This window comes from Erithacus rubecula (assembly GCF_903797595.1).
Source record: "Erithacus rubecula genome assembly, contig: scaffold_1145_arrow_ctg1, whole genome shotgun sequence".
NCBI classification, from domain to species: domain Eukaryota; kingdom Metazoa; phylum Chordata; class Aves; order Passeriformes; family Muscicapidae; genus Erithacus; species Erithacus rubecula.
Window position 1 is genome coordinate 1 of NW_027636262.1, and position 23,845 is coordinate 23,845.

General features: G+C 63.8%; 2 protein-coding genes across 2 annotated transcripts; one reads left to right on the top strand and one right to left on the bottom strand.

Moving 5' to 3' along the window:
- Positions 1-171: 171 nt before the first annotated feature.
- LOC306815305 (histone acetyltransferase KAT5-like) lies at positions 172-13,163 on the bottom strand. The gene is given in 15 exon segments (XM_079331892.1): positions 172-848; positions 3,472-3,553; positions 3,970-4,129; positions 4,666-4,759; positions 5,008-5,148; positions 5,228-5,296; positions 5,298-5,318; positions 6,323-6,571; positions 7,224-7,298; positions 8,385-8,465; positions 9,425-9,649; positions 11,741-11,877; positions 12,427-12,495; positions 12,855-12,921; positions 13,072-13,163. Coding segments are annotated over 15 exon segments (1,614 nt in total). The 5' UTR covers positions 13,081-13,163; the 3' UTR covers positions 172-713.
- Positions 13,164-13,307: 144 nt separating this feature from the next.
- RELA (RELA proto-oncogene, NF-kB subunit) lies at positions 13,308-23,485 on the top strand (the record flags this gene model as incomplete). The annotated part of the gene is made up of 12 exons (XM_079331893.1): positions 13,308-13,348; positions 13,900-13,950; positions 14,068-14,216; positions 15,077-15,225; positions 16,435-16,526; positions 17,652-17,780; positions 18,444-18,548; positions 19,613-19,825; positions 22,062-22,142; positions 22,596-22,682; positions 22,921-23,063; positions 23,129-23,485. The coding sequence occupies exons 1-12, from the start codon at positions 13,339-13,341 to the stop codon at positions 23,483-23,485; spliced, it is 1,566 nt and encodes a 521-aa protein (XP_079188019.1). The 5' UTR covers positions 13,308-13,338.
- Positions 23,486-23,845: the final 360 nt, after the last annotated feature.

The window sequence follows — 23,845 nt, forward strand, 5'->3', positions numbered from 1 at the left end:
CTCTGAGTCTGGGGGGGGTTGGGGGCACATCTGGGGGTGACATTTGGGGACCCTGGGCTGTCACAGGGGGTCATGGGGGTGGGGGGGCTGCACTTTGGGGCTCCAGAATCCTCATTTGGGGGTCCTGGGGTCATTTTGGGGTCCCAGGGTCATTTTGGGGTCCCTGACCCCCCTCTCACCCTGCCCCTCCCCCAGCTCCACGCCCCGGTGAGTGACAGTGATGAGGAGGCGGAGCCCTGACAGGCCACGCCCATCAGACACACCCAGAGGTGGGGCCTGTGCAGACCACACCCCATCCTGTGACATCAATGGACCCAGCACGGCTGAGGCCACGCCCACATGAAACAAACCACGCCCATCTCATTACCATAACTGGACACACCCATGGGCGAGGCCCAATTCAACCAGAGTGCCTGAACCCCTCCCAATGTGGGTGGAGCCTGTGGAAGCCCCACCCCATTTTATTTTAAAAAACCCAAAGCTGTTCACAGGAGGCTCCACCCACAAATGAAGCCACTCCCGCGGTGGGCGGGGCCTGGTAACACCCCACCCCCCTTTCCTTTTATGGTCAATAAACGATGTGCAGCGCCAGCTGTGGGCGGGGCCGGGTGTTGCTGAATGAGCTGTGCCAGGTGTCGAGGGGGCGTGGCCCGTCTGGGCGTGGCCCGGCGGGGGTGTGGCCTGTCTGGGCGTGGCCCGGCGGGGGCGTGGCCTCACCACTTGCCCCGCTTGCTCCAGTCCTTGGGGGTGAAGTGCAGGCACTTGGCGTCGATGCGCAGGAGCCGCTTCAGCATCGCCCGCTCGTGGCCCTCCACGATGTCCTCGGAGAGCGTCAGGATGTACTGGCCCTGGACAGGTGGGACAGGTGAGACAGGTGAGACAGGTGTGTCAGGATGTACTGGCCCTGGACAGGTGAGACAGGTGAGACAGGTGAGACAGGTGTGTCAGGATGTACTGGCCCTGGACAGGTGAGACAGGTGAGACAGGTGTGTCAGGATGTACTGGCCCTGGACAGGTGGGACAGGTGAGACAGGTGTGTCAGGATGTACTGGCCCTGGACAGGTGGGACAGGTGAGACAGGTGAGACAGGTGTGTCAGGATGTACTGGCCCTGGGCAGGTGAGACAGGTGAGACAGGTGTGTCAGGATGTACTGGCCCTGGACAGGTGGGACAGGTGAGACAGGTGTGTCAGGATGTACTGGCCCTGGACAGGTGAGACAAGTGAGACAGGTGTGTCAGGATGTACTGGCCCTGGACAGGTGGGACAGGTGAGACAGGTGTGTCAGGATGTACTGGCCCTGGACAGGTGAGACAGGTGAGACAGGTGTGTCAGGATGTACTGGCCCTGGACAGGTGGGACAGGTGGGGACAGGTGTGTCAGGATGTACTGGCCCTGGACAGGTGAGACAGGTGAGACAGGTGAGACAGGTGTGTCAGGATGTACTGGCCCTGGACAGGTGGGACAGGTGAGACAGGTGTGTCAGGATGTACTGGCCCTGGACAGGGGGACAGGTGAGACAGGTGTGTCAGGATGTACTGGCCCTGGACAGGTGAGACAGGTGTGTCAGGATGTACTGGCCCTGGACAGGGGGACAGGTGAGACAGGTGTGTCAGGATGTACTGGCCCTGGACAGGTGGGACAGGTGAGACAGGTGTATCAGGATGTACCGGCCCTGGACAGGTGGGACAGGTGAGACAGGTGAGACAGGTGTGTCAGGATGTACTGGCCCTGGACAGGTGGGACAGGTGAGACAGGTGTGTCAGGATGTACTGGCCCTGGACAGGTGGGACAGGTGAGACAGGTGGGGACAGGTGGGACAGGTGAGACAGGTGGGACAGGTGAGACAGGTGAGACAGGTGTGTCAGGATGTACTGGCCCTGGACAGGTGAGACAGGTGTGTCAGGATGTACTGGCCCTGGACAGGTGGGACAGGTGAGACAGGTGAGACAGGTGTGTCAGGATGTACTGGCCCTGGACAGGTGGGACAGGTGAGACAGGTGTATCAGGATGTACTGGCCCTGGACAGGTGAGACAGGTGTGTCAGGATGTACTGGCCCTGGACAGGTGGGACAGGTGAGACAGGATGTACTGGCCCTGGACAGGTGGGACAGGTGAGACAGGTGTGTCAGGATGTACTGGCCCTGGACAGGGGGACAGGTGAGACAGGTGTGTCAGGATGTACTGGCCCTGGGCAGGTGGGACAGGTGAGACAGGTGTGTCAGGATGTACTGGCCCTGGACAGGGGGACAGGTGAGACAGGTGTGTCAGGATGTACTGGCCCTGGACAGGTGAGACAGGTGTGTCAGGATGTACTGGCCCTGGGGACAGGGGGACAGGTGTGTACTGATCCTCTACAGGTGTGTATAGGTGTGTCAGGAGGTACTGACCCTGGACAGTGAGACAGGTGTGCACAGGTGTGTACAGGTGTGTATGGACCCTGTACAGGTGTGTACTGACCCTGTACAGGTGAGACAGGTGTGCAGAGGTGTGTACTGACCCTCTACAGGTGTGTACTGACCCCGTACAGGTGTGCACAGGTGTGTACTGACCCTGTACAGGTGTGTACTGACCCTGTACAGGTGTGTATTGGCCCCGTACAGGTGTGTACAGGTGTGTTCTGACCCCGTACAGGTGTGTACAGGTGTGTTCTGACCCAGTACAGGTGTGTACAGGTGTGTATGACCCCATACAGGTGTGTACTGACCCTGTACAGGTGTGTATTGGCCCAGTACAGGTGTGTACAGGTGTGTTCTGACCCAGTACAGGTGTGTACTGACCCCGCACAGGTGTGTTCTGACTCAGTACAGGTGTGTCCTGACCCTGTACAGGTGTGTACAGGTGTGTACTGACCCCATACAGGTGTGTACTGACCCCGCACAGGTGTGTTCTGACCCCGTACAGGTGTGTACAGGTGTGTATGACCCCATACAGGTGTGTACTGACCCTGTACAGGTGTGTATTGGCCCAGTACAGGTGTGTACAGGTGTGTACTGACCCTGTACAGGTGTGTACTGACCCCGCACAGGTGTGTTCTGACCCCGTACAGGTGTGTACAGGTGAGGAACAAATATTGGTGTGGGACCCAGGTGCCCAAACGGGAACACACAGGGATGTTTTATGGGACCCTCCAGGTATTTGAGCCCCCCCCAGGTGTGTGGGACCCCCCCCAGGTGTGTGGGGCCCCCCCCAGGTGTGTGGGACCCCCCCCCCCCAGGTGTGTGGGACCCCCCCCCCCAGGTATTTGAGCCCCCCCAGGTGTGTGGGCCCCCTCAGGTGTGTGGGACCCCCCCCCAGGTGTGTGGGCCCCCCCAGGTGTGTGGGACCCCGCCAGGTATTTGAGCCCCCCCAGGTGTGTGGGACCCCCCCTCAGGTGTGTGGGCCCCCCCCCCCCAGGTGTGTGGCCCCCCCAGGTGTGTGGCCCCCCCAGGTATTTGAGCCCCCCCCAGGTGTGGGCCCCCCCAGGTGTGCACCTTGTAGTAGTTGATGAGGTTCAGGTACTGCAGGGTGGAGATCACGTCCTCCTTTTTGATACTGGTGATCTCGCTGATCTCACTGGGGAGGGAGGGAAATGAGGGGGGGCTGCAGCCTCAGACCCCCCAAAAATCCCCTAAAACCCCCAGACCCACCTGACAGCCCCAGACCCCCCCGAGGTTGATGAAACGAAGGGGCGGAGCCTTGTGTGGGTGTGGTTAAAATGATTTAGGGGCGTGGCCTGGAGGAGCAGTGCTGCAATGCTAAGCCTTGATTGACAGATGGGGTGGAGCCTCACGGCTGTGGGTGTGGCCTGGAGAAGCTGCCACGCCCCCAAAGATGAGATGGATGGGGTGGGCGGGGCTATGATGGGGGTGGATCCCTGTGGGTGTGGCCAAAGAGGGCGTGAGTTCCCACAGGTGGGCGTGGTGATTATTTTGTCTCTTTGTGGGTGGAGCTCTGGGAGGGGGCGTGGCCCAGGAGGGGGCGTGTCTCACTTGATGGTGATCTGGGGCCGCTCTCCCGCCTCGGCCTTGAGCCCCATGAGGATCTCCAGGATGGTCTGGGACCAGTAGCTGCGGTACGAGAGCAGCCCCAGGTCCGACAGCGGCTTCTCGGGGGTGCCCGTCTTGCCCTCCACCTTGGACAGCTCGTAACCTGAGCACAGGGCACAGCTGGGCGGGGGTCCTGACCCAGCTGGGCGGGGGTCCTGCCCCAGCACCCCCAGGGTCCTGCCCCAGCACCCCCAGGGTCCCTGCCCCAGCACCCCCAGGGTCCCTGCCCCAGCACCCCCAGGGTCCCTGCCCCAGCACCCCCAGGGTCCCTGCCCCAGCACCCCCAGGGTCCCTGCCCCAGCACCCCCGGGGGTCCCGGCCCCAGCACCCCCGGGATCCCAGAAAATGGGACTGGGGTCCCTGCCCCAGCACCCCGGGGGTCCCAGGGGCTGGACTGGGGTCCCAGGGGCTGAGATTTGAGGTCCCAGGGGATGAAATTTGGGGATCACTGATTGAAGGGAGTCCTGGGGGTGAGATTGGGGTCCCAGGGGATGGGATTTGGGGTCCCAGGGGGTGGGATTTGGGGTCCCAGGGGGTGAGATTGGGGTCCCAGGGGATGGGATTTGGGGTCCCAGGGGGTGGGATTTGGGGTCCCAGGGGATGGGATTGGGGGTCCCAGGGGATTTTGGGGTCACTGACTGAACTCGATGAGCAGTTTGCCGTAGCCGCGGCGCTGGTACGGGGGCAGGGTCAGGATGCAGGCCACGTTGTAATCCTCAGTGGATTCCTTCTCCTGCAGGAAATCCCCCAGGTTGAACCCCAAAAACCCCAAAATCCCTCCTGGAGCTCCCGAAAATCCCCTCCAGGACCCCCCAGACCCTCCCCACATCCCCTCTTTCCCTCCCTCCCTCACCCTCCAGGACCTTTCCCCACCTCTCCATCCCTCTGTGCTCCCATCCACTCCCCCCCAGACCCCCCAAATCCCCCCCAGACCCCCCAAATCCCCCCCAGACCCCCCAAAACCCCCCCAGGCCCCCCCACCTTGGAGAAGTAGCCCACGATGTGGAAACCTTTGCAGTCGTACTCGGTCATGACGTAGAAGAGGAAAGGGTCAGTGTCGTAGTAAAGGGTTTTGTGGTCCAGGAAACACTTGGCCAGGAGGCAGAGATTCTGGGAATAACTCTGGGGAGGGGTCCCAGGGGGGTCAGTGGGGTTTTGGGGTGAGGGGGAGCCCCCCCAGGACCCCCCAAACCCCCCTCACCTTGTTCTTGCGGCCGTCGATCTCGAAGAAGGAAATGGTGCCCTTGCGATAGATCTCGTTGCCAGGGGGGGTGCCGAAGGTCACACTTGGTCTGGGGGGGTTTGGGGGGATTTTGGGGGGTTTTGGGGGGTGGAATGGGAATATCGGGGGTGAAAATGGGGAGGGAAGAGGGGGAAATTAGGAGGGAAAAAATGGGGAGTGAGAAAGGAGTTTGGGGAGGTAAAAGGGGGGTGAGGGGATAAAAATTGGGGTTGAGGATTCCCAAATCTTTCTAGGAGTTACTGAAATCCCCCTGGGGGTGCCCCAAATCAGGGTCCAGCCTCACCCTGGCTCCCCAAATCCCTGAAACTCCCCCAGATCCCCCCAACAATCCTCTAAAACTCCCCCATATGCCCCTGAAACATCCCAAAATCTCCCCAAATCCCCCTGGAGATGCCCCAGATTGAGGATTCCTGAGTCCAGCTTTGCCCTGACTCCCCAAATTCCCCTGAAACTTCCCAAAATCTCCTCAAAACTCCCAGAAAACCCCCCAGCCCCCCGTACCAGGTGCCTCTGCAGGCAGAACTCGCACAGGTAGAGCACTGGGAGCCCCCCAGACCCCCCAAACCCCCCCCAGACCCCCCCAAACCCCCCGTACCAGGTGCCTCTGCAGGCAGCACTCACACAGGTGAGCCCCCAGCCCCCCTGAAACCCCCCAGACCCCCCCAAACCCCCCGTACCAGGTGCCTCTGCAGGCAGCACTCACACAGGTGAGCCCCCAGCCCCCCAGACCCCCCCAGCCCCCCCCAAACCCCCCCGTACCAGGTGCCTCTGCAGGCAGCACTCACACAGGTGAGCCCCCAGCCCCCCTGAAGCCCCCCAGCCCCCCTGAAGCCCCCCCAGCCCCCCGTACCAGGTGCCTCTGCAGGCAGCGCAGGCTGTGGCCGTACTTGAGGCAGAACTCGCACAGGTAGAGCACTGGGAGCCCCCAGACCCCCCTGAAGCCCCCCAGACCCCCCCAAACCCCCCGTACCAGGTGCCTCTGCAGGCAGCACTCACACAGGTGAGCCCCCAGCCCCCCTGAAGCCCCCCAAACCCCCCCCAAACCCCCCGTACCAGGTGCCTCTGCAGGCAGCGCAGGCTGTGGCCGTACTTGAGGCAGAACTCGCACAGGTAGAGCACGGGCAGCCCCGTCAGCTCCTGGGGGTACGGTGAGAAGTACCAGGGCTTGAGGCGGTGCCGGCCCAGCTCGATGCACTCGATGTTCTTCATCCTGGTGACGATGTCGTCGTGGCTGCGATCCGACACCAGGCTGCCCGTCATGCGCGGCGCCGACGGGGCCCCGTCCGACGAGTCCTGCGAGTCCTGGGGGCAGCACGGGGGTCAGGGGGGATGGGGACAGGGGGGATGGGGGGACAGGGGACAGGGGATGGGGGTCAGGGGGGATGGGGACAGGGGGGACGGGGGGACAGGGGAATGGGGGGACAAGGGTCAGGGGGATGGGGGTCAGGGATGGGGACAGGGGGGATGGGGGGACACAGGGATGGGGGAATGGGACGGGGTCAGCATAGGGATAGGGGGATGGGGGGACGGGGAAAAGGGGACAGGGGTCGGGGGGACAGAGGGATGGGGGGACAGGGGTCAGGGGGAGTGGGGGACAGGGGACAGGGATGGGGACAGGGGGGATGGGGAAAAGGGGACAGGGGTCAGGGATGGGGACAAGGGTCAGCATGGGGACAGGGGTCAGGGGGACAGTGGGGGACAGAGGTCAGGGCTGGGGGGACAGTGGGGTCAGGGCTGGGGACACTGGGGGACAGTGGGGACAGGGCTGGGGACACTGGGGGACAGTGGGGACAGGGCTGGGGACAGGGGTGACACGGCTGAGGGCAACAGGATCAGTGCTGGGACAGTGAGGGACAGGGTGCAGGGCTGGGGGCACCAGGATGTCCCCCAGGGTGTCCCCAGGTGTCCCTGATGTCCCCAGGGTGTCCCCAGGGTGTCCCCAGGGTGTCCCCACCTCGTCTGTCCCCAGACACGCCGATTTCCTCTTCCTGCCCGGCTGAGCCGCCACCGCCCGGCGCGCGGAGCCGTTCTGGGGAGAGAGGGGGGTCAGCACCTGCAGCACCCAAACCCCCCCAAATCACCCCAAAATCACCCTGAGATCACCCTGAGACACCCCCAAAATCACCCCAAAATCACCCTGAGGCCACCCCCAAAATCACCCCAAAATCACCCTGAGACCACCCCCAAAATCACCCTGAGACCACCCCCAAAATCACCCCAAAATCACCCTGAGACCACCCCCAAAATCACCCCAAAATCACCCTGAGACACCCCAAAAATCACCCTGAGACCACCCCCAAAATCACCCCAAAATCACCCTGACATCACCCTGAGACACCCCCAAAATCACCCTGAGATCACCCTGAGACCACCCCCAAAATCACCCCAAAAATCACCCTGAGACCACCCCCAAAATCACCCCAAAAATCACCCTGAGACCACACCCAAAATCACCCCAAAATCACCCTGAGATCACCCTGAGACACCCCCAAAATCACCCCAAAAATCACCCTGAGACCACCCCCAAAATCACCCCGAGACCACCCCCAAAATCACCCCAAAATCACCCTGAGACCACCCAAAAATCACCCCAAAATTCAGAGACCCCCAAATGTGACTGGTGGATGCCTCTGAGTGACTACTGGTGATTACTGGTATTAGTGGTGATGGTTACTGGTGTTACTGGGCTATACTGGTGTTATTGGTGGCAGTTACTGGTGTTCCTGGTGGCAGTTACTGGTGTTACTGGGCCATACTGGTGTTACTGGTGGCAGTTACTGGTGTTCCTGGGCCATACTGGTGTTACTGGTGGCAGTTACTGGTGTTCCTGGGCCATACTGGTGTTCCTGGTGGCAGTTACTGGTGTTCCTGGGCCATACTGGTGTTACTGGTGGCAGTTACTGGTGTTCCTGGGCCATACTGGTGTTACTGGTGGCAGTTACTGGTGTTCTTGGGCCATACTGGTGTTACTGGGCCATACTGGTGTTACTGGGCCATACTGGTGTTACTGGTGGCAGTTACTGGTGTTCCTGGGCCATACTGGTGTTCCTGGGCCATACTGGTGTTCCTGGGCCATACTGGTGTTACTGGGCCATACTGGTGGCACTGGGCTCACCTGGGGGAAGACGGACGCCTGCGAGGTCTCGGTGGGGGCGGGGACGGGCGTGGCCGGAGACACAACCTCGACCTTGCGCTTCTGGGGGGAGCCCAGTTCAGACCAGTTAACCCCAGTTCACCCCAGTTCATCCCTGTCCCTCCCATTCCATCCCAGTCCATCCCACCCCAGTTGCTTTGGGGGTAACTGGGAGCAGTGGGAGGCTCTGATGTCCCTTCCCAGTGCTCCCAGTATCACCCCTCACAGTCCCCAGGTCTCTCCCAGTGCTCCCAGTATCCCCCAGTATCCCCCCAGTGCTCCCAGTATCCCCCAGTATCCCCCCAGTGCTCCCAGTATCCCCCCAGTGCTCCCAGTAGGCCCTAGGAAGGGGAGGCTCAGGGGACACCCGGCTGTGGGACAGGGATGGGGACAGGGATGGGGACACTGTGGGGACACTGTGGGGACAATGACCCCTTGGGGACAGGGACACCCTGGGGACACTACAGGTGACAAAACCCCCTTGGGACTTGTGGGGGACCATTTCTGGGGCCACTGGTGACACTGGGGCCGTTTAGGGACACTGGGGCCGTTTAGGGACACTGGGGCCATTGGGGACACTGGTGACACTGGGGCCATTGGGGACACTGGGACCATCTGGGGACACTGGGACCATCTGGTGGCACCGGTGGCACTGGGGTGGCACAGGTGGCACTGGTGGCACCGGTGGCACTGGGGACACTGGTGGCACTGGGGATGGCACTGGGGTGGCACAGGTGGCACTGGGGTGGCACCGGTGGCACTGGGGTGGCACTGGTGGCACCGGTGGCACTGGGGACACTGGTGGCACTGGGGTGGCACTGGTGGCACAGGTGGCACTGGGGTGGCACCGGTGGCACTGGGGTGGCACTGGGGTGGCACAGGTGGCACTGGGGTGGCACTGGTGGCACTGGGGATGGCACTGGGGTGGCACAGGTGGCACTGGGGTGGCACAGGTGGCACTGGGGTGGCCCTGGTGGCACCGGTGGCACCGGGGTGGCACTGCAGACGGGGCCCGGCGTTACCGTGGGGCGCTGGGGGCCCGGGGGGGGCTCGGCCTCGCTCTCCTTGTGCAGCTGCAGCCGCAGCGTGAGGGGCCCCGGCCCTGCCGGCCCTGCTGGCCCCACTGGTGGCCCCACTGCTGGCCCCGCTGGCCCCGCTGGTGGCCCCGCTGGTGGCCCCGCTGGTGGCCCTGGCAAACTCTTCCCGCTGGCTGGGGCCACCGGCAGCGCCAGCTCCAGGCTCTTCCTCTGCGCCGGGAGGAAGAGGAGGAGTTTAGGGGGGGACACGGGGGGAGGAGGGGGGACACGGTGACAAAGCCACCGCGGGCGGGGGTCCCTCCCCTCACCCCCCGGGTCCCCTCCCTGGGGACAGAGGTGGCCACAAGGGCTCCTGAGGGGCTCGGGGGTGGCCTCGGGGGGGCAGGGGTGTCCCCAGGGTCCCCTTAAGGGGGGCAGGGGTGTCCCCAAGGGGTCAGGGATGTCCCCAGGGTCCCCTTAAGGGGTTCAGGGATGTCCCCAAGGGGTCAGAGATGTCCTCAGTGTCCCCTTAAGGGGTTCAGGGATGTCCCCAAGGGGTCAGGGATGTCCTCAGTGTCCCCTTAAGGGGGTCAGGGATGTCCCCAAGGGGTCAGAGATGTCCTCAGTGTCCCCTTAAGGGGGTCAGGGATGTCCCCAGTGTCCCCTTAAGGGGGTCAGGGGCGTCCCCAGGGTCCCTTAAAGGGCTTGGAAATGTCCCCAGGGTCCCCTAAAAGGACTGGGGATGTCCCCAAAGGGGTCAGTGATGTCCCCAAGGTCCCCAGAGAAGTTCTGGGGATGTCCCCAAGGGGTCGAGGATGTCCCCAGAGTCCCCAGACAGGGACTGGGGATGCCCCAAGGTCCCCTAAAGGAACTGCAGGTGTCCCCAAGGGGTTGCGAGTGTCCCCAAGGTCCCTTAAATGAGGCAGAAATGTCCCCAGGGTCCCCTGAAGGGGCTGGGGATGTCCCCAAGGGTCCTGGGAATGGACCTGGGGGTCGAGGGGATGTCACCACCCCCCAAGGGGTGTCCCCAGGGATGTCCCTGCCATGGGGGGACAGTGTCCCTGTCCCCCGAGGGGGTTTGGGGACTCCAGGTCTGTCCCCAGACGAGTGTCCCCTGTCCCTGTCCCCAGCCTGGTGTGTGGCCCCTGTCCCCTGTGTCCCCCCAGGGTGTCCCCTCAGTGCTGGCCCTGCTCAGTCCCCAAGGCTGTCCCCTGTCCTTACACTGTCACTGCAACTGCTGTCCCCAAACCCTGTCCCTGCTGTCCCCCAACCCTGTCCCTGCTGTCCCCAAACCCTGTCCCTGCTGTCCCCCAACTCTGTCCCTGCTGTCCCCAAACCCTGTCCCTGCTGTCCCCCAACTCTGTCCCTGCTGTCCCCAAACTCTGTCCCTGCTGTCCCCCAACCCTGTCCCTGCTGTCCCCCAACTCTGTCCCTGCTGTCCCCAAACCCTGTCCCTGCTGTCCCCCAACCCTGTCCCTGCTGTCCCCCACCTCTGTCCCTGCTGTCCCCAAACCCTGTCCCTGCTGTCCCCAACTCTGTCCCTGCTGTCCCCAAACCCTGTCCCTGCTGTCCCGACCCCCTGCCCTCGCTCCCCTCCTCAGCCCCCTCTGCTCTCCTGTCCCCATGGTGTCCCCTGTCCCTCCACTGTCCCCTGTCCCTCCACTGTCCCCTTGATGTCACCCACCCTCCTGGTGTTCCTTGTCACCCATTTCCCCCTGACCCCCCAACATCCCCTTTCCCTGGTGTCCCCTGTCCCTGCAGTGTCCCCAGTGTCCCCAATGTCCCTGATGTCCCAATGTCCCCATGTCCCAGTGTCCCTGCAGTGTCCCCAGTGTCCCTGCAGTGTCCCCAGTGTCCCCAATGTCCCCAGTATCCCCCAGTGTCCCCATGTCCCCAGTGTCCCTGCAGTGTCCCAGTGTCCCTGCAGTGTCCCTAGTGTCCCCAATGTCCCCAGTGTCCCCAATGTCCCCAGTATCCCCCAGTGTTCCCATGTCTCAGTGTCCCTGCAGTGTCCCTGTGTCCCCATGTCCCCAGTGTCCCCCATGTCCCCAGTGTCCCTGCAGTGTCCCTGTGTCCCCATGTCCCCAGTGTCCCCCATGTCCCTGCAGTGTCCCCCATTGTCCCCATGTCCCCGTGTCCCCATGTCCCTGCAGTGTCCCCCATTGTCCCCATTGTCCCCGTGTCCCCGTGCCTCACCGGGTCCCAGTGTCCCCATGTCCCTGCAGTGTCCCTGTGTCCCCAATGTCCCCATTGTCCCCCATTGTCCCCATGTCCCTGCAGTGTCCCCCATTGTCCCCATGTCCCCGTGTCCCCGTGCCTCACCGGGTCCCTGTCGGGGGAGCCGGGCCGGGAGCCGGGCAGCCCGTTCTTGGTGGGGGTCTTGGCCTCTTTCCGGGGCACCTGGACCCTCTTCAGGTCCAGCCGGTCGTGGGTCACCCACTCGTCCAGACGTTTGTTAACTGGGGACAGGGGGGCAGAGGATGGCACCTGGGACCCCCTGGGACCCCCAGGGACCCCCTGGGACAGAGGATGGCACCTGGGACCCCCTGGGACCCCCAGGGACCCCCTGGGACAGAGGATGGCACCTGAGACCACCTGGGACAGAGGATGGCACCTGGGACCACCTGGGACACCCCCAGGAACCACCTGGGACCCCCCCAAGGAACCCCTTGGGACCCCCTGGGACCACCTGGGACCCCCCAAGGATCCCCCTGGGACACAGGATGGCACCTGGGACCCCCTGGGACACCCCCAGGAACCACCTGGGACCCCCTGGGACCACCTGGGACCCCCTGGGACAGAGGATGGCACCTGGGACAGAGGATGGCACCTGGGCTGAACCCCTGAGACCCCCTGGGACCCCCCAGGAGCCCCCTGTGACACGCAGGGTGACAGTGACACCCTGTGGGACACACTGGGGGGGTCACAGCGAGGTGCTGCCCCCCCCAACCCCCTCCACGTGCCCGTGGGGACCCCAGGGTGCCCCCGCAGCCCCCAGCCCCACTCACAGTCGATGTAGTGCACGTAGAACAGTTTCCTCCCGCTGATGTCCTTCACACTCAGGATCTCGGCCAGTGCTGGGGTGAGCGGGGGGGGGGGTCACCACTCCTTCTGGGGACCCCCGAAATCCCCACAGGGACCCCAAACCCACCCAGGGACCCCCAGAACCCACCCAGGGACCCCCGAATTCCCCCGAGCCTGGGCTGTGCCCACCCCCCCCATGACCCCAAACCCCTGTGGAGACCCCCCAATCTCTGACACCCCCTCGGGCCCCCCGCCCCTTTCCCAGACCACGCCCTCACAGCCCCGCCCCAATTCAAACCCCGCCCCTTTCCCCTCACCAGGCCCCGCCCCTCCCGCCCGCTTTCCCGCAGCCCCGCCCCCTCCCAGCCCCTCGCCCATTGGCTGTCCCGGCCCGGGCCCCGCCCCCACTCACGCCACTCATCCTCGTTGTCCTGGTTACGGCGCAGCACGGGCAGGCGGCAGCCCTCGGACACCTCCCCCTGCGGGGGCGGGGCCTCGTCAGGGCCGGGGGGGCCCCAAAACCCCCGCGGGGGGTTCGGGGGGTCCCCAAACCCTTCCGGAGGCTCCCGGAACCCTTCGGGCGGCTCCCCGAACCCCCTCCGCGCTGCTCCCCCCCGCCCGCTCCCCACCTCCGCCATTCTGCTCTCGGCCTTCGCTTCCGGCCGGCCCGACGCACTTCCGGGCTGCGGCCACGCCCTTTCCCACCATGACTCCGCCCCCGCCGTGACCCCGCCCCCGGCGGCGGGGAGGACCCGGGGGGCGGGGCCTTCCCGGCATTGCCCTGGTCACGTGGGGCGCGCGGCGCTTCCGCGAGCGGCGGCGCGAGCGGGGCCCCCCCTCCCCCCGCCCTTCCCGGGACCCCCCCGGGACCCCCCGGGACCCCCCGGACCCCCGCCATGGAGGACGGTGAGTGGGGAACCCCCCCCGGGGCTGTTCGGGGCTGGGGGGGATCCCCCGGGGCTGTTCCGCCCCGTGTGACGTCGGGGGGGTCGCGGGGTGAGCGGGGGGTGAGGGGTCTTGAAGGGGGGGGGGGTGCTTAAAGGGGGGGGACGACCCCTCCCTTAAAGAGATCCCCCCCTAAAGTGACCCCCTTTTATTGCGATATCCCCTAAAGAGACCCCCCCCTTAACGTGACCCCTTTTATTGCGATATCCCCTAAAGAGACCCCCCTTTAATGTGACCCCCCCTTATTGTGGCCCTCCCTTTAATGCGACCCCCCCTTTAATGTGACCCCCCCCATTAATACGACCCCCCCCCCTTATTGTGACGACCCCCCTTTATGGCGACCCCTCCCCTTATTGCGACCCCTCCCCTCAATGTGACCCCCCCCTTATGGTGACCCTTCCCCCTTAATGTGACCCCCCCTTATTGTGCCCCCCCTTTTTTGTGATGCCCCCCTTAAAGCCCCTCCTCCCAAACCCCCCCCCCCCAATTAACACCCCCCCGTTTCCCCCCAGTGACCCCCCCGGATCTTCTGCCCTTCCTCCTGCAGGACTGGGGCGCTCAGGGTGAGTGGGGACCCCCCCGGGATGGGCGGTCTGGGGGGTCCCCCGCGGGTCTGGGACCCCCCGGGGGGTGCGGCGGGGGTGGGGGAGGGGCTGACGGGCCCCCCCGTGCCCCCCCAGAGTCGGGGGGGGCGGCGCCGTTCGTGGAGATCCTGGAGCAGCCGAAGCAGCGCGGGATGAGATTCCGCTACAAGTGCGAGGGGCGCTCGGCAGGGAGCATCCCTGGGGAGCACAGCAGCGAGAGCACCAGGACCCACCCCACCATCCGCGTGAGTATAAACCAGTATAAACCAGTATAAACCAGTATAGACCGGTACAGACCCGTATAGATCACCCGGGACCCTCCCCGAGCCCCCCAGTGCCCCCATCCCCGGGGAGCACAGCAGCGAGAGCACCAGGACCCACCCCACCATCCGCGTGAGTGCCCCAGTATAAACCAGTATAAACCAGTACAGACCAGTATAAACCAGTATAGACCAGTACGGACCCGTATAGATCGCCCGGGACCCTCCCCGAGCCCCCCAGTGCCCCCATCCCCGGGGAGCACAGCAGCGAGAGCACCAGGACCCACCCCACCATCCGCGTGAGTGCCCCAGTATAAACCAGTACAGACCAGTATAAACCAGTATAGACCGGTACAGACCCGTATAGATCGCCCGGGACCCTCCCCGAGCCCCCCAGTGCCCCCATCCCCGGGGAGCACAGCAGCGAGAGCACCAGGACCCACCCCACCATCCGCGTGAGTATAAACCAGTATAAACCAGTATAAACCAGTATAGACCGGTACAGACCCGTATAGATCACCCGGGACCCTCCCTGAGCCCCCCAGTGCCCCCATCCCCGGGGAGCACAGCAGCAAGAGCACCAGGACCCACCCCACCATCCGCGTGAGTGCCCCAGTGCAGACCAGTATAAACCAGTATAGACCGGTACAGACCAGTATAGATCGGTACAGACCAGTATAGATCACCCGGGACCCTCCCCGAGCCCCCCAGTGCCCCCATCCCCAGGGAGCACAGCAGCGAGAGCACCAGGACCCACCCCACTATCCGCGTGAGTGCCCCAGTATAAACCAGTATAAACCAGTATAAACCAGTATGGACCAGTATAAAGCAGCAGTGTCCCGCAGGTGAACAATTACCGCGGGCCGGGCCGGGTGCGGGTGTCGCTGGTGACCAAGGACCCCCCGCACCGCCCCCACCCCCACGAGCTGGTGGGCAAAGACTGCAGGGACGGGTTCTACGAGGCCGAGCTGAGCCCCGAGCGCAGCATCCACAGGTGGGACCAGACTGGGACCCCAAACTGGGACAGACTAACTGGGACAGACTAACTGGGACCCCAAACTGGGACAGACTAACTGGGACAGACAAACTGGGACCCCAAACTGGGACAGACTAACTGGGACCCCAAACTGGGACAGACTAACTGGGACCCCAAACTGGGACCCCAAACTGGGACAGACTAACTGGGACCCCAAACTGGGACAGACAAACTGGGACAGACTAACTGGGACAGACAAACTGGGACCCCAAACTGGGACCCCAAACTGGGACAGACTAACTGGGACCCCAAACTGGGACAGACAAACTGGGACAGACTAACTGGGACAGACTAACTGGGACCCCAAACTGGGACAGACAAATGGGACCCCAAACTGGGACAGACAAACTGGGACAGACTAACTGGGACCCCAAACTGGGACAGACTAACTGGGACAGACTAACGGGACAGACAAACTGGGACAGACTAACTGGGACCCCAAACTGGGACAGACTAACTGGGACAGACTAACTGGGACCCCAAACTGGGACAGACAAAATTGGGGACACCCCAAACTGGGACAGACAAAATTGGGGACACCCCAAACTGGGGACAGACAAAATTGGGGACACCCCAAACTGGGGACAGCCCCAAACTGGGATACACCAAAACAGGGACAGCCCAAATCCGGGACCCCCGAATCGGGGACACCCCCCAAATCGGGGATACCCCAAAACTGGGGGGACATCCAGAATTGGGAACACCCCCCCAAAACCAGGGACACCCCCAGAACTGAGGGGTCACCCCCACGGGGTGGGTGGGAGCACCCAGAAATGGGGAATCCCCCCCCCAAAAAGGGCATGTGGGATTGCCAGAGTTGTGGGGATCCCCCTCTGATGGAGATGGTATCTCCCAAAATATTGGGGATCCCTGAGGGGGCAGGTGGGATCACCCAAAACTGGGGGGACACCCCAAAAAGAGCAGGTGGGATCACCCACAGTATTGGGGAACCCCCCTCCAGAGAAGATGGTATCACCCAAAACACCAGAGAACCCTCTGCGGGGCAGGTGGGATCACCCAAAAAAGGGGGGGAACTCCCAAAATACGGGACCCTCCCAGGACTCCTGGACCCCCCAAAATTTGAGGTCCCTGCCCTGGAGTGTCTGGGGGGAGTCCCAAAATCAGGCTGACCCTTGCCCCCCCCCCCCCCCCCGATTTTGGGGTCAGTTTCCAGAATTTGGGGATTCAGTGTGTGAAGAAGCGGGAGCTGGAGGCGGCCGTGGCCGAGCGGATCCGCACCAATAACAACCCCTTCAACGGTACTGGGAGCACTGGGAGGGAACTGGGAGGGAACTGGGAGGGACTGGGAGGGGACTGGGCGAACTGGGAGGGACTGGGATGGATTGGGAAGGAACTGGGATGGATTGGGAGGGGACTGGGAGCACTGGGAGGGACTGGGATGGATTGGGAGGGGACTGGGATGGATTGGGAAGGAACTGGGATGGATTGGGAGGGGACTGGGAGGGATTGGGAGGGGACTGGGAGGGATTGGGAGGAGACTGGGATGGGACTGGGAGCACTGGGAGGGACTGGGATGGATTGGGAGGGACTGGGAGGGGACTGGGAGCACTGGGAGGGACTGGGATGGATTGGGAAGGAACTGGGAAGGATTGGGAGGAGACTGGGATGGGACTGGGAGGGGAGTAGGAGCACTGGGATGGGACTGGGAGCACTGGGAGTTACTGGGAGGGCACTGGAGGTGGTCCCGGGGCTGCTGGAGGGGATAAATGGTGCACACTGGTCCGTACTGGTCCATACTGGTCCGTACTAGTCTGCACTGGCCCGCACCGGTCAGTACTGGTCAGTACTGGTCAGTACTGGTCAGTACTGGTCCGTACTGGTCAGTACCGGTCAGTACTGGTCAGTACTGGTCAGTACTGGTCCATACTGGTCCGTACTGGTCCATACTGGTCAGTACTGGTCAGTACTGGTCCGTACTGGTCCATACTGGTCAGTACTGGTCCATACTGGTCCATACTGGTCCGTACTGGTCCGTACTGGTCCGTACTGGTCCGTACTGGTCCATACTGGTCCGTACTGGTCCATACTGGTCCGTACTGGTCCATACTGGTCCGTACTGGTCCGTACTGGTCCGTACTGGTCCATACTGGTCCGTACTGGTCCATACTGGTCCATACTGGTCCGTACTGGTCCCATACTGGTCCGTACTGGTTCATACTGGTCCGTACTGGTCCGTACTGGTCCGTACTGGTCCGTACTGGTCCGTACTGGTCCATACTGGTCCGTACTGGTCCATACTGGTCCGTACTGGTCCGTACTGGTCCATACTGGTCCATACTGGTCCGTACTGGTCCGTACTGGTCCATACTGGTCCATACTGGTCCGTACTGGTCCATACTGGTCCGTACTGGTGTCTCTGGCAGTGCCGCCCGAGCAGCGCGGGGGCGAGTACGACCTGGCCGCTGTCAGGCTCTGCTTCCAGGTGTGGGTGAGGGGCCCGGGGGGGCTGCGGCCCCTCCCCCCCGTCCTGTCCCAGCCCATCTACGACAACCGTGAGTGGGGACACCTGGGGGACACCTGGGGGACACCTGGGACACCTGGGGGACACCTGGGGGACACCTGTGTGACACTTGGGGGACACCTGGGGGACACCTGGGACACACCTGTGTGACACCTGGGGGACACCTGGGGGACACCTGGGACACCTGGGTGACATCCCTATGATACCTGTGACACCTGTATAATATTTCTGGGACATGTGGGACACCTGGGTGACCCCCTGTGACCCCCCGTGTGACATCTGTGAGACCCCCCAGTGTCCCCTATTGACCCCCAGTGTCACCCTGTGTCCTTGTGTCCCCTTGTATCCTCCACTGTCCCCCCTGTCCCCTCACTGTCCCCAATGTCCCCAATGTCCCCTCACTGTCCCCAATGTCCCCACTGTCCCCAATGTCCCCAATGTCCCCTCCCTGTCCCCACTGTCCCCAATGTCCCCAATATCCCCACTGTCCCCACTGTCCCCAATGTCCCTCACTGTCCCCAATATCCCCAATGTCCCCACTGTCCCTCACTGTCCCCAATGTCCCCACTGTCCCCTCCCTGTCCCCACTGTCCCCACTGTCCCCAATGTCCCCAATGTCCCCTCCCTGTCCCCAATGTCCCTCCCTGTCCCCACTGTCCCTCCCTGTCCCCACTGTCCCCTGTCCCCTGTGCAGGCGCCCCCAGCACGGCCGAGCTGCGCATCTGCCGCGTCAATCGCAACTCCGGGAGCTGCCGGGGCGGGGACGAGATCTTCCTGCTGTGTGACAAGGTCCAGAAAGGTGAGGGGACACCTGAACTGGGGCACCCAGAACAGGGACACCCCAAAACTGGGACACCCAGAACAGGGACACCCCAAACTGGGACACCTGAACTGGGGCACCTGAACTGGGGCACCCGAACTGGGACACCTGGAATAGGGACACCTGAACTGGGACACTCTAACTGGGACACCTGAACTGGGGCACCTGAACTGGGATACTCTAACAGGGACACCTGAACTGGGGCACCTGAACTGGGACACCCAGAACAGGGACACCCCAAAACTGGGACACTGGAAACAGGGATACCCCAAACTGGGACAGCCAGAACAGGGACACCCCAAACTGGGACACCTGGAAACAGGGACACCTGAACTGGGACACTGGAAACAGGGACACCCCAAACCTGGGACAACCCAAACTGGGACAGCCCAAACCTGGGACAACCCAAACTGGGACAGCCCAAACTGGGACAGCCCAAACAGCTGCATTCCCCCAAACCCTTGGATCCCCCAGGATTTCTGTCTCACCCCAATCCCCATAACCCAATCCCCATATCCCACAAACCCCACATGCCATTCCCCATAACCCCACATCCCATTCCCCACACCCCACACCCCATAACCCCTCTCCCTCCCCCCAGAGGACATCGAGGTGTGTTTCTGGGCATTCCCCATACCCCATATCCAAACCCCATATCCCACACCCCATAACCCTATACCCCAATACCCCAATACCCCACCCCCCCTAACCCCTCTCCCTCTCCCCAGAGGACATCGAGGTGCCTTTCTGGGCATTCCCCACATCCAAACCCCATACCCCAATACCCCATACCCCAATACCCCAATACCCCACCCCCATAACCCCTCTCCCTCCCCCCAGAGGACATCGAGGTGCCTTTCTGGGCATTCCCCATATCCCTGTACCCCATATCCCACACCCCACCCCCCATAACCCCTCTCCCTCCCCCCAGAGGACATCGAGGTGTGTTTCTGGGCATTCCCCATACCCCATATCCAAACCCCATACCCCAATACCCCAATACCCCAATACCCCACCCCCCTAACCCCTCTCCCTCCCCCCAGAGGACATCGAGGTGCGTTTCTGGGCCGAGGGTTGGGAGGCCAAGGGCTCCTTTGCGCAGGCCGACGTTCACCGCCAGGTCGCCATCGTGTTCCGCACGCCGCCCTTCCGGGACGCGGCGCTGCGCGCGCCCGTCACCGTGCGCATGGAGCTGCAGCGGCCCTCGGACCAGCAGCGCAGCGCCCCGGTGGACTTCCGCTACCTGCCCCACCAGGGTGGGCTTGGGGAGGGGCTGGGGGGCTACCGGGGCTGCTGGGGGGGATATCAGCTCTTACAGGGTCTGTACTGTGGGGTTTGGGGGTGATCTCGGAACCCTGGAGCTGCAGCCCCCATTGATTTCCGCTACCTGCCCCACCAGGGTGGGCCTGGGGGGCTGCTGGGGGGGCTACCAGGGCTGCTGGGGGGGCTACCGGGGCTGCTGGGGGGGCTACCAGGGCTGCTGGGGGGGATATCAGCTCTTACAGGGTTTGTACTGTGGGGTTTGGGGGTGATCTGGGACATTCCTGAGTCCCTGGTCCATTGATTTCCGCTACCTGCCCCACCAGGGTGGGCTTGGGGGGCTGCTGGGGGGGCTACCAGGGCTGCTGGGGGGGCTACCGGGGCTGCTGGGGGGCTACCAGGGCTGCTGGGGGGGATATCAGCTCTTATAGGGTCTGTACTGTGGGGTTTGGGGATGATCTGGGACATTCCTGAGTCCCTGGTCCATTGATTTCCGCTACCTGCCCCATCAGGGTGGGCTTGGGGGGCTGCTGGGGGGGCTTGGGGGGCTGCTGGGGGGGCTACCAGGGCTGCTGGGGGGGCTACCGGGGCTGCTGGGGGGATATCAGCTCTTACAGGGTCTGTACTGTGGGGTTTGGGGATGATCTCGGAACCCTGGAGCTGCAGCCCCCATTGATTTCCGCTACCTGCCCCACCAGGGTGGGCTGCTAAGGCTGCTGGGGGGGCTACCAGGGCTGCTGGGGGGGCTACCGGGGCTGCTGGGGGGCTACCAGGGCTGCTGGGGGGGCTACTGGGGCTGCTGGGGGGGTTACCAGGGCTGCTGGGGGTGATATGAGCACTCATAGGGTCTGTACTGTGGGGTTTGGGGGGTGATCTGGGACATTCCTGAGTCCCTGGTCTATTGATTTCCACTACCTACCCCACCAGGGTGGGCTTAGGGATGGGCTGGGGGGGCTACCAGGGCTGCTGGGGGGCTACCAGGGCTGCTGGGGGGGATATCAGCTCTTATAGGGTCTGTACTGTGGGGTTTGGGGATGATCTGGGACATTCCTGAGTCCCTGGTCCATTGATTTCCGCTACCTGCCCCACCAGGGTGGGCTTGGGGGGCTGCTGGGGGGGCTACCAGGGCTGCTGGGGGGGCTACTGGGGCTGCTGGGGGGGCTACTGGGGCTGCTGGGGGGGTACTGGGGCCGCTGGGGGGCTGCTGGGTGCTTATAGGGTCTGTATTGTGGGGTTTGGGGGTGATCCAGGGTCCTTCTGGGGCACTCCTGGGTCCCGTTTTGGTTCTTTTTGGGCTGCTTATTGTCACCCTGGGAGCTGCAGGGTCTGCTGGGGTCACTGGTGTGACTGGGAGGGACTGGGAGGGTCACTGGAGGTACCTGGGCATTACTGGGAGGTCACTGGTGTGACTGGGAGGGACTGGGAGGGTCACTGGGGGTACCTGGGCATTACTGGGAGGTCACTGGTGTGACTGGGAGGGACTGGGAGGGTCACTGGGGGTACCTGGGCATTACTGGGAGGTCACTGGTGTGACTGGGAGGTGACTCTGCGACTGGAAGTAACTGGAAGGTCACTGGGGGTGACTGGGCGTTACTGGGAGGTGACTGGGGAGATCACTGGGGGTCTTGAGGTGATGGGTGTCACTGGGATCTCACTGGGATCTGACTGGGGTCTGACTGGGGTCTGACTGGGGTCTCACTGGGCTCTAACTGGGATCTCACTGGGATCTCACTGGGCTCTCACTGGGGTCTCACTGGGATCTCACTGGGGTCTCACTGGGTCTCACTGGGATCTCACTGGGATCTCACTGGGATCTCACTGGGCTCTCACTGGGATCTCACTGGGCTCTCACTGGGATCTCACTGGGGTCTCACTGGGATCTCACTGGGCTCTCACTGGGGTCTCACTGGGGTCTCACTGGGGTCTCACTGGGCTCTCACTGGGATCTCACTGGGGTCTCACTGGGGTCTCACTGGGGTCTCACTGGGATCTCACTGGGATCTCACTGGGATCTCACTGGGATCTCACTGGGATCTCACTGGGGTCTCACTGGGATCTCACTGGGGTCTCACTGGGGTCTCACTGGGGTCTCACTGGGATCTCACTGGGATCTCACTGTGCTCTAACTGGTGTCTCACTGGGGTCTCACTGGGCTCTCACTGGGATCTCACTGTGCTCTCACTGGGCTCTCACTGGTGTCTCACTGGGGTCTCACTGGTGTCACTGGTGCAGGGGACCTGCAGTGCATCGAGGAGAAGCGCAAGAGGACGCGGGAAACGTTCCGGTCGTTTGTGCAGCGCAGCCCCCTGCCCGGTGGGGACTGGGGGCACTGGGGGGACTGGGGGGGACTGGGGGGGACTGGGGGGCACTGGGAGGGACTGGGATGGACTGGGATGGACTGGGGGGCACTAGGAGGGACTGGGGGGACTGGGAGGGACTGGGGGGGACACTGGGAGGGACTGGGGGGCACTAGGAGGGACTGGGGGGGACTGGGGGTCACTGGGAGGGACTGGGGGGGACACTGGGAGGGACTGGGAGGGAATTGGGGGGGACTGGGCAGAAACTGGGGTCCCTGTGGGGGTTTGAAGGACACTGGGGGGGTCTGGGGGACACTGGGATCCCTGGGGGGGGTCTGGGGGGACACTGGGAGGGTTTGGGGTCCATGTCAGGGGGGGTTCTGGGGGTGTTTTGGGGGATTTTGGGGTCCTTGGGGGATCATTTGGGGTCCCTGGAGGGTCCCTGACAGTGACGACCCCCCCCCCCCAGCTGCGGCGTCCAGCGAGGCGCGGCCCCCCCGGCGCATCGCCGTGCCCTCGAGACCCCCCCAGAACCCCCAGAACCCCCCCGGCCTGGGTGAGCACTGGGGGGACTGGGGGGAAACTGGGGGAACTGGGGGAGATGGGAGAAAACTGGGGGGGGGGGCTGGGGGAAATTGGGAAACTGGGAGGAAACTGGGGGAACTGGGGTGGGGGAATTTGGGGGAGAATTTGGGGGTCAAAGGGGCTGTGGAGCAATTTTGGGGGGGAATTGGGATTTGGGGTGAATTGGGGGGGGTCGAGCCCCTCCCTCACCCCTGCCCCTCCCCCCCCAGCTCCCCCCTTCTCCTTTGGGGTCCCGGGGGGGCTGCTGGGGGTCCCGGCGCCCCCCGAGCCGGAGCCTTTGGCCGAGGCGCTGCTGCAGCTGCAGTTTGAGGAGGGGGGGGGGCAGCGCCCCTCCCCCGCTGGATCTGGGGGCGTTTCTGGGGGACCCCCCCCGTGCCCATCCCCCCCCTGGACGCCATCACCCCCTCGGACGTGCAGCGCCTGCTGGGCCCCCCCGAGCCCCCTCCCCCCGGGCCGGATTTCGGGGGGGCCGTTCCCGATTTGGGGGGCGCCCCCCCCCAGGATTTGGGGGGCCCCTCCCCCCAGGATTTGGGGGGCCCCCCCACGCTGCTGTCGTACCCCGAGGCCATCGCCCGGCTGGTGCAGAGCCAGCCCCCGGGGGGGCCCCCCGAAACTGGGCTGGGGGGGATGGGGGAGCTGGGGGGGATGGGGGAGCTGGGGGGGATGGGCGGGATGGGGGGGATGGGGGGGATGGGCGGGGGTCCCGAGGACTCGCTGCCCTCCCTGGGGGATCTGGACTTCAGCACCTTCCTCAGCCAGTTCCCCTCCTCCTGACTGGGGGGCACTGGGACGCACTGGGGGGCACTGGGACACACTGGGGGGGGTACTGGGATGCACTGGGGGGGCACTGGGACACACTGGGGGGGCACTGGGACACACTGGGGGGGCACTGGGGGGCACTGGGACACACTGGGGGGGCACTGGGATGCACTGGGGGGGCACTGGGACAGGCACTGGGACGCACTGGGGGGGCACTGGGGGGCACTGGGGGGGCACTGGGACACACTGGGGGGGCACTGGGACGCACTGGGGGGGCACTGGGACACACCGGGGGGGCACTGGGACAGGCACTGGGACGCACTGGGGGGGCACTGGGACACACTGGGGGGCACTGGGGACACACTGGGGGGCACT